Source organism: Scylla paramamosain, chromosome 30 (genome assembly GCF_035594125.1).
Source record: "Scylla paramamosain isolate STU-SP2022 chromosome 30, ASM3559412v1, whole genome shotgun sequence".
NCBI lineage: Eukaryota > Metazoa > Arthropoda > Malacostraca > Decapoda > Portunidae > Scylla > Scylla paramamosain.
The window spans coordinates 19676715-19687607 of record NC_087180.1 but is presented as its reverse complement, the minus strand read 5'-3'; the positions used below and the strand labels follow the sequence as shown (position 1 = coordinate 19687607).

Below are 10893 nucleotides of genomic sequence, written 5' to 3'. Positions count from 1 at the left end.
GGATATTCATCAATTTTTGACCACTGCTTTGACCCTTTTGTGGGACTGGCATTTCAGTGGGCATTTTTTTTATTAGATTTTTGTTGCCCTTGGTCAGTGTCCTTCCTACATAAAAAAAATAATAATAATTCTGGTCATGATATAATATTTAGCTACTAATGTCAGGCTTAGGAGGTGAACGAGGATTTGATAAAATATACCAACTTTTAATAATTATACATTATTCATCCCATGTTGACCGAGAAGCTGATATACTGTTTATAATACAAAATAATCAAGTCAAGTGATAATTGAGGATAAAATGTGAGACCTCCTGAGGGCGAGTCCGTACCAACAGCAGCAGAGCGAGGGAGCGGGCGAGAGTAGTGGTCGCCTTATTTGTTGTGGTCGTGCGCGTGATGGCCTCTTCCTTTCACCTTTACGTTGCTTGCCTCTGTTCCCGGACATGTCATGGTGAGTCAGTGTGACAGCAGAGGAGACTGGATGTAGCGGCCCTGCTGGTGGTGATGTAAGGGGCATTATGATCACAGGGACGGCGCGACGGGGCGAGGAGTGAAATAGATGCAGTGAGGGGCCAGGCAGCAGGCGGCGCCCATCATGGTGGACAAGTGGCACCTTACTCCCTGCTCACCCGCTGCCTCCACATACTCGTTGCTCTCTCGTCTACTTGTTTCAACACCCGCTGGCATGATGAGATGATTGTCAGGGGGTGTTTTTCCAACTGATTATGCAATCTTTGTTGAACTATTGCGGGAGTCGTGAAAACCCTGGTAGCTGGCGCTAGACAATTATGAAAAAAAAGTAGTCGAGAGAAGACGAAACGTTTAGGTGTCGCAGCAGCATCAGCCTTGGCCAGTGTGCATGCGTGCGGCTGATGCTGCTTGGCCCAGTATTGCTTCATGGTACAGTCATTGGCGGGGTGGGTCTGGGGCTAATTCCTCATGCGTTGTTGGGTAGTGATGTGCCGTTCGCGAACGATATGGCTCATAATACTGGCTCTTTTAAATGAGTTCTACATCAAGACTCATCTGGAAACTGATACATCATTGAGACACTGTGGACACCAACATAGGCTTTTTTAGCCTAGGGTAAATTTGGGTATTCCAGAATCACTGCAAATTCACTTATACTTTTGTGAAGTGTCTCATTGGCTAGAGCTCCTTGTGCTGAGTATTTCGAACCCTATATATATATATATATATATATATATATTTGTATCATTGATTTTTTAACATTCATTGGCTTTCTTTTGTATGTGTTAGATTTAGTTAGGTTTGATTTGGTTAGGTTAGCTTTAGTTAGGTTATGTATGGCTATGTTTGCTTACGATAGTAACACCACCAGATGTTTTAAAAATTTATTGTCTTTTTATCTGGAGTATTGTTGTGAGTGAATGGTCCAAACTATTTACTGTGCAGTGTTGGTGAAGTTACTAATGATATTTGCAAGGACAAAACTATTTTTCTGGTAAGTTTTGATACACTTTGATTAATTTGCAATTTATTTTTGTTGTAAATTATTATGTCCCACATGGTATGATGGGGTGGGTGGGGGTCAAAAATGACAAGTGATTTATGACAAAGTGATGGCAGATTATTTAAAAACGCATCAAAACTTATCAGAAAAAATAGTTTTGTCTGCCATATGAAGTTTGTTGGGAAACAGAAAATTTAGCTAAATTTGGAACTAGGTTTTATAGCATTTAGGAGAGTGTTCCACAGCTCTACAATGTATTGTCTGAAAATGTAAGGAACAGTGTCAATTTGGAAACTTTAAGGAAGCACTGAAGACACTTATTCACAAAATCTTACTATGTTGTAAGCGTGCATTAATGTTGATGGCCCTGCAGAGAAATGCAGTGCAAGTGGATCAGGGTCTGTAACCTCATCAACGATAGGAGTCAGCTCCCTTTTGAGAGCTGTTTGCTTGAGACCCATTTACCATATTTGATGGCTTATAAGATGCACCTCAGTTTGGGGAGGCATTAAAAATAAATAAATTAATAAATAAATAAATAAAAATAATAATAATAATAATAATAATAATAATAATAATAATAAGCAGGTTTGAACTCTAAAAGCTCTGAATATGAAGTGAAGGGTTTCACCTAACATTTGAAACCCTCTCATATGTATTCAGATCCTTATTAGATCCCAATATTTTACATATAAAAGATCTTAATATTTGCTCGAACCTAACAACAATAGTCTTTAAACCAATCCTGCTGTGAGATGTAAACAAATATGGCATAGGCAGTGACATTGTCAGAGCCCAGAGGGGTAATAAAGTTTGTTTGAATTTCCTTTCACTTATAAAATCTTTTGTTAAGTAATAAGCTATTTTCTTAAAAAAACAACAGTTTCTCATTAGCTTCAAGTTTTGTTGAATATGTATGCAAGTTAAGAATGTTAAAAGATAGGTGTAATTTCAGTTGTATGAAGGTGTGTCTTACCTCAAGGAATAATGGCATCATACTAAGGAACACAGTGAATGTTGCACATATTGCCAGGTTTGGTGTGTAACCAACCACGAGTTTGTTTTGGTACTTGCAATATAAGCGTGATCACTTAATTTCTTCCTGACTGGTGTTATTTTATGTGAATTACCAGTAAGTGCAACCAGTTATACATTGTTACCTTGCAAAAAGAAAAAGTTGTTTTTGTGGTGTAGAAGCACTCATCACTTTGTTTACCTGTGGGAAGATGTTTGGGGTTTGATTTAAGGGCCATTGTTGCCATGTACTTACCACTAGCCACTGCTCCAAAGCTGAACCTTGGCTCTATAAGATGCAGGCTCATTTTCTAAGACTTTTTTTTTTTTATGGTGTATCTTATAAGCCATCAATTATAGTACTTTTTTGCAAATAATATAAAGTTTTAAGATGTTCTCATTTATTATGTTAAAAGCAGCATGTAAACTCAGATTGAAAGGCATCATCAGAGAAATACGCAGAGTGGCGCTCATCGGCTTACTGTTTACAGAATGCAGCTGCCTCTCCTCATCCAGCAACAAAGCTCAACAACACTTGCAGATAAAGGGAACTTCAACCACTTAGGCACTTCCAGAATAGTGTCCCTATGTGCTTCTAAGATAGAGGGATGGTTGGGGAATACAGTAGTATGCCTAAGTCAGTTTTGGCCGAGGTGGCGCTTATTCTCATCTTGCCCTTCTCATAGACTCACAACAGTTTGGGAACATCAAGTCCTCCTCCACCACCTTATTAGCCTTCTAGACTACATCTACTGCAACCTACAAAAACACAAGACAAGACCTCACCTTCAGAGACTTCTACAAAACCTTAGACCTCGTTCATCACACCACTATCATCAAAAAATCCATTGATCTTCAGCTTTCACCCAGCTTTGTGTCTTGGGTGTCAGACTTTCTTTCTCACAGTAGTCAGGTGATGAGGTATCGGGGACAGTCATCCACCCTTCAGCACCTCCTGTAGGGTGCCCCAGGGGACCAGGATGGGTCCTCTTTACCTCCTGATCTTCATTAACCCGTAAACTGTACAATAGGGCTCTGATGGTCATACCCGTGGTGTGCAGTTATTGGCATAAAAAAAAAAAAAAATTCTCAAAAATAATTTTTACTGTTATAAAATGAGAGATTGCTTGGAAGAAGTATATGAAAGCCAAATATTAGTTCGTTATTTACATTAGTTCAGGTGTGGTGGTGTAGTAAAGTTGTGCATTGTGTGTTTTGTTGGTATTGTCATTTGATCATTCTTGTTGTATATATTTGTGATGTAGATACAGTAAACATATACATACATACGAACATTCTCTGTCTCACACACACACACACACACACACACACACACACACACACACACACACACACACACACACACACACACACACACACACACACACACACACACAGATGAACATACACATGGAAGAGAGAGAGAGAGAGAGAGAGAGAGAGAGAGAGAGAGAGAGAGAGAGAGAGAGAGAGAGAGAGAGAGAGAGAGAGAGAGAGAGAAGGGGTGGGGGTGTGGACACACTCACCCTCATTTGCCAAATGTCATTTCAAGACATATGGGAGTGAAATATGGGCTGCCAAGTTTAAAAATAGCTATCACATCATGTGATGTAAGTCACAGTTACACGCTGTTCATCATCATATGATGTATGTTGCAGTTTATAGGTTAATGACATCATGGCAGACACTAATTCTTGGTGTAAATTTTATTTACACCAAGAGAGAGAGAGGCTGAAGACAGTCAGTTAGAGGAGAGGAGTTGATGAGATGAAAAGCTTTTGATTGCACCCTGTCTAGAAGAGCAGTATGAGTGGAACCCCCCCAGACATGTGAAGCATACTCCATACATGGACGGATAAGGCCCTTGTACAGAGTTAGCAGTGGGGGGGTGAGAAAAACTGGCGGAGATGTCTCAGAACGCCTAACTTCATAGAAGCTGTTTTAGCTAGAGATGAGATGTGAAGTTTCCAGTTCAGATTATAAGTAAAAGACAGACAGAGGACATTCAGTGTAGAAGAGGGGGACAGCTGAGTGTCATTGAAGAAGAGGGGATAGTTGTCTGGAAGGTTGTATCGAGTTGATAGATGGAGGAATTGAGTTTTTGAGGCATTAAACAATACCAAGTTTGCTTTGCCCCAATCATAAATTTTAAAAAGATCAAAAGTCAAGCGTTCTGTGGCTCCCCTGCGTGAAATGTTTACTTCCTGAAGGGTTGGACATCTATGAAAAGACATGGAAAAGTGCAGGGTGGTATCATCAGTGTAGGAGTGGATAGGACAAGAAGTTTGGTTTAGGTCATTAATGAATAATAAGAAGAGAGTGGGTGACATGACAGAACCCTGAGGAACACCACTGTTGATAGATTTAGGAGAACAGTCACCGTCTACCACAGCAGCATTAGAACGGTCAGAAAGGAAACTTGAGATGAAGTTATAGAGAGAAGGATAGAAGCCGTTGGAGGGTGGTTTGGAAATCAAAGCTTTGTGCTAGACTCTATCAAAAGCTTTGGATATATCCAAGTTAACAGCAAAAGTTTCACCAAAATCTCTAAAAGAGGATGACCAAGACTCAGTAAGGAAAGCCAGAAGATCACCAGTAGAGTGGCCTTGACGGAACCCATACTGGCGACCAGATAGAAGGTTGTGAAGTGATAGATGTTTAAGAATCTTCCTGTTGAGGATAGATTAAAAAACTTTAAATAGGCAGGAAATTAAATCAATAGGACAATAGTTTGAGAAATTAGAATGGTCACCCTTTTTAGGAACAGGCTGAATGTAGTAGGCAAACTTCCAGCAAGAAGGAAAGGTAGATGTTGACAGACAGAGCTTGAAGAGTTTAACTAGGCAAGGTGCAAGCACGGAGGCACAGTTTCAGAGAACAATAGGGGGGACCCCATCGGTCCATAAGCCTTCTGAGGGTTTAGGCCAGCAAGAGCATGGAAAACATCATTGTGAAGAATTTTGATAGGTAACATGAAGTAGTCAGAGGGTGGAGGAGAGGGAGGAACAAGCCCAGAATCGTCCAAGGTAGTTTTTAGCGAGGGTTTGAGTGAAGAGTTCAGCTTTAGAAACAGATGTGATAGCAGTGGTGCCATCTGGTTGAGATAAAGGAGGGAAAGAAGAAGAAGCAAAGTTACTGGAGGTATATTTGGCTAGATGTCAGAAGTCACGAGGGGAGTTAGATCTTGAAAGATTTTGACACTTTCTGTTAATGAAGGAGTTTTTGGCTAGTTGGAGAACAGACTTGGCATGGTTCCAGGCAGAAACATAAAGTGCATGAGATTCTGGTGATGGAAGGCTTAAGTACCTTTTTTGGGCCACCTCTCTATCATGTATAGCACAAGAACAAGCTGTGTTAAACCAAGGTTTGGAAGCTTCAGTTCAAGATAAAGAGTGAGGAATGTATGCCTCCATGCCAAACACTATCACCTCTTATGCACTCAGCACACAAAGATGGGTCTCTGACACGGAAGCAGTAGTCATTCAAAGGAAAATCAGCAAAATAACTCCTCAGGTCCCCCCAACTAATAGGCAAAATGCCAGAGGCACCTTTGCTTAGGGGGATCCTGAGGAGGGATTGGAGCAATAGGACAAGATACAGATATGAGATTGTGATCGGAAGAGCCCAACAGAGAAGAGAGGGTGACAGCATGAGCAGAAGGATTAGAGGTCAGGAAAAGGTCAAGAAGTTGGGGGTATCTCCAAGACAGTCAGGAATACAAGTAGGGTGTTGCACCAATTGCTCTAGGTCATGGAGGATAGCAAAGTTGAAGGCTAGTTCACCAGGATGGTCAGTGAAGGGAGAGGAAAGCCAAAGCTGGTGGTGAATATTGAAGCCTCCAAGAATGGAGATCTTTGCAAAAGGGAAGGGAGTCAGAATGTGCTTCACTTTGGAAGTTAAGTAGTCAAAGAATTTCTTATAGTCAGAGGAGTTAGGTGAGAGGTATACAGCACAGATAAATTTAGTTTGAGAGTGACTCTAGTCTGTAGTCATAGCCAGATGGTGGAAAACTCGGAAGATTCAAGAGCATGGGCACAAGAGCAGATTAAATCGTTGCGCACATAAACACAACATCCAGCTTTGGATTGAAAATGAGGATAGAGAAAGTAGGAGGGAACAGAAAAGGGGCTACTGTCAGTTGCCTCAGACTCCTGAGTTTCAGTGAGGAAAAAAAGATGAGATTTAGAAGAGGAGAGGTGGTGTTCTACAGATTGAAAATTAGATCTTAGACCACGAATGTTGCAGAAGTTAATGAAGAAAAAGTTGAGGGGGGTGTCAAGACACTTAGGGTCATCGACAGAAGGGCAGTCTGATCTGGGGACATTTGTGGTCCCCTCCCCTGATAGGGACTCTGAGGCTGGTGTAGGAGTCGCCATGAAATTTTGAAATTTTGAGTGAAGGGTGTGTGTGTTATTAGGTGCTTGTAGTTTTGTGTGGAGGAAGAGAATTGTCTTTAGAGGGCAGGCTGTGACTGCCCCCTTGTGTTGTGAGACACAAAGGGAAACATTCAGTGAGGTCACAGCTGGGTTTAATGATAAGTTCAAAGCATCCCCTGAATAGTGCTTTAGACCTCACTGGGAGTAATTATTGTTTCAGCAGGTGCCTATTGCCTCCTCCTTATATGGATAACACCACACTGGCCACCACCATCAACAACGATAACCTGGACTACACCCACTGCCAGCTCCTCCTTGACAAACTGTACATATGGACCACCACCAACAAAGTCATCCTCATTTACAACAAGACTACTGTCATGCACATCCACACCTCTACGGACAACATTACTGCTCCTGCAGTCTCCATCAACACCAACTTCCCTTCAAACAGTTCACTCTGCCAAACTCCTCGGCCTCACAATAGACAGCAAGCTCACTGGAACCAGCTCTCAGTACCCTCATCAAATTGGCCACCTACCAACTTTACCTCCTGAGAAAACTCAAGAAGCTGGGAACTCCAGCATGTGAGCTGGTGAGCGTGTACTCCACATTCATCCTCCTCAAGCTCACGTATGTTTCCCTGGCTTGGACGTCTCCCCTGAACTTGACCCAGTATCATCAGTTGGAACAGGTCCAAAAGAGAGCACCTGGGTGATCCTGGGACCCAGCTAGATCACCTACCAAGAAGCCCTCACCACCCTCCAGGACCACCACCACCACCACCACCACCACCACCACCACCACCACCACCACCATCTTAGCAGTTTTCTGAAAAACTCCAGCACCCACGTCACAGAAGTCTCCTTCCCCAAGCCGCACCTCCACCTTGCTGCAGTGTTAGATACTATCACAAACTAGTTCCTATATGTGCCTGTACAGACAGTGCCATCCCAACAATAGTGAAAATCTTAGATAATGAACTCTAAGTAATCTCATGTATATAAGTAATCTCATGTATATTAGTTTAAGTATTATCTTAAGTATTCCATTAGTATCAGTATATTTTAACCTCTCCTTCTGCCCTCATGTATTTGTGTATCATCTCTCAAGCTGCTTATTATTGTTTAATAAATCATTTATTATTATTATTATTATTATTATTATTATTATTATTATTATTATTATTATTATTATTATTATTATTATTATTATAATTATTATTATTATTATTATTATTATCCTCCTCCTCCTCCTCCTCCTCCTCCTCCTCCTCCTCTGCCATGTGTGAAACTTATGTCTGTTTATATATTCATAGGTGCCACATTGTGAAGCCATAGGACAAGAGTGGCCTTGAGGAACGGTGAAGAAGAAAGGAAGAGAAGAGGGACGCACCTGGAGCATCATGGCAGATGAATGTGTTGTGTGTGGGGAGGCAGAGGAAGGAAAGCCCCTGTACAAGAAACTTGGTTCAGGAGAGTTCAATGTGGAGGTGATCACAGCACTCAAGGCTTTGCAGATGGTGAGCATCCCAGAAGCAGCCAAGAACAGCAGCTATATTTGTTGGGACTGTGATGAGCTCATTGTGGAGCAGTATGATAGGTGAGTGCCATCTCCGGTGTTCCCTTAACAACCAGCAAGAAACCTAACCAGAGCCAAACATTCCCCTGGATTCGTGGGGGATAGAAATGTAACTCTTTAAAATAACATATTTCTTGTATCATATCTCATAACCTTAACCTGTATATTAACCTATAATTGCAGAGGTCCCTGTGCAAACTTGCCAAAATCCAGCTAATCCTAAATAGTTTGTAGTCTAGTATTTGCATCGGTGCTCATCTCCTGTGTCATTGGCCTGTAAGCATGTGGTGGATGATATCCCATATCCAGGACCAAGGGCCACTGTGATGTCCAGGTTTTCACAGTTTATGTTCCCACTGGTTGAGCTGTGTGCTGGCTGCCACAGCCCAGATTTGAGCTGGATTTGTAGGCGTGGCTTAACCACTGCACCATAGAGAAACTAGTATTTATTGTGAACGCATTTATTATTGTTTTATACATTCGATTGTAATTATTATTGACATCATGATACATTTGGGTGCTCTGAGGAAATAAGCAAGTAGTTAATGTTTCTATAAACTGGCTGTATCAACCAGTGGAGTCTTGAGATCTACAGAACACTATATATTTAGTCAAGACTTGTATGCCAGAACCAAAGTGGAATGGTGTGCTTTTGTTACCAGATACTGTAGGATGCTGAGGCTGTACCATTCTCCTCCTCAGGTATCTCCAGGAGCAGCAGGTGGCAGCAGTGGTACAGAAGCAGACAAAGAAGCAGCAGCAGCAGCAGCAGCAACAGCAGCAGCAGCAGCAGCAGCAGCAAGGCAAGAAAAAGAAAAAATCAAAACCAAGCAAACTGAAGCTGAAGATCTCCAAGGATGCCAAGAGAGAGAGTAAATGGGGCATAAGCAAGCCTCAGTCACAGAAACAGAGCACCAAGAAGCCAGGCACTGTTGCTGACAGTGGCACCAGTACTGTTGTAACCACCCTTTCCAAAACTAAGCGGCTAGAACAGCAGCGTGCTGCCAATGCCTACCATTCCTCCCATTGCCTTATGTGTGACAACAACTTTGAGACTGAGAGACGCATTTATCAGCGCTTCTCCCTCAAGAACAGAATAAATGATGAAATGGACATTGCACAAGTTATGGAGGTATGTCTTATAGCTTATCCATTTGTCGAGTTATCTGAAAAGAATTATTCAGTTTTTTATATACATGTCTTCCATGAATGGTGTGATTTTAGAATATATTATGGAGTGAGTGTGCCATTTAGGAAGGTGAGATAGTTAGGGTGGAGAGAGAATGGAGGAGGTGAGTGAGTATCTGGGAACAGTGCTAGATAAAACATGTGATGCATGTAGAAATAAGATTGAGGGTCGTGAAAGGGAGGCACTTTTGCACATGATCATAGGATCACGTGCAAAAGTCTTGAAAGGGAGAAATGTGTCGATGGATCTGAAGAGAGGTTTAATTAATAGTATTCTGCTAACATTGACTTCTAGATCAGAAAACTGAATGTGGATTATGGCACAACAGTTGAGAGGGTATGCTGTAGAAATCAGTCATCTGAATGGGATATATGAAGTGACAAGATGGGGAAGTGAGGACAATGAAAATGTGTCTGAGAAATGTGATATAAATGTATCTGCAACTAGTATAGACTTTGAAGTGGTGGAATGGATGGAAAGAAAAAACTATTCGTAAGAGAAAAGACTCTTATTTCAATCTCACCTCCCTTCCTCAGGTACTTGGCCTAGCAAGGCATGTTGCCCCTGAACTGAAGGCACGCAGGTTTGTGTGCAACCCTTGCTTCTTCATCATCCGTCGCAACTACAAGGACAAACTGATGAAAGAAGCATCAGAGGAGGCCAAAACGATCCCCTTGTCTTCAACCCCAAGCAGCCTCGGCTCTCAGGGAACCATTCATCGCGCCACCACTGAGGAGCATGCTGCTGAGATTGTGAGTGGGGGTGGAGGGAAGGCTCTGTGAGTGTTGCAATGGTGGTGGAGGGAAGGCTGTGTGAGTGTTGCAGTGGGTGACTAAACAGTTCATCCAGTACTTCAACCAGTGACATGTGAACCATTTTCAACTCAACCAGTGACCACCTCACCCAGTGACCTTCTCAGTCAGTACCAGCTCAGCCATTACCAGCTCAACCAGTAACCAACTGAACCACAAGGAAAACTTGAGCCATTGACCGACTGACTGTTCAAACAACCATGTTTAAAAAAAAAAAAAAAAATTCCTGTTGAGACACACTCACACACACACCTAGGACAGTTCCATGTCAGTTCAGCCATTACAACTTCAACCAGTGACATGTGAAGCAGTGTCAAGTCAACCAGTGACCAGGCTAAACATACACATTGAAATTAACCAACAGGCACAAGTGAGGATGATAGAACTTGGTGGGAAGAGGAGGGACGGGAATTTGCAAACCCTAGCCAGCATTACCACCACAAGG

The 10893-nt window shown here is 42.0% G+C and overlaps 1 protein-coding gene across 2 annotated transcripts in view; it reads left to right on the top strand.

Annotated features, from left to right (window-relative positions):
- The first annotated feature begins 306 nt into the window (after positions 1-306).
- LOC135116001 (uncharacterized) overlaps positions 307-10893 on the top strand; it is a 23359-nt gene continuing 12772 nt past the window's right edge. Inside the window, exons 1-4 of one of the 2 annotated variants that reach the window (XM_064033207.1) lie at positions 307-453; positions 8185-8468; positions 9150-9579; positions 10173-10388. In XM_064033207.1, the coding sequence (XP_063889277.1) occupies positions 8272-8468; positions 9150-9579; positions 10173-10388 (843 nt within the window). In that variant the 5' untranslated portion in view covers positions 307-453; positions 8185-8271. Of the gene's footprint in view, positions 454-600; positions 1089-8184; positions 8469-9149; positions 9580-10172; positions 10389-10893 lie in introns of those variants that run through there. The other variant, XM_064033208.1, reaches the window with a different exon arrangement.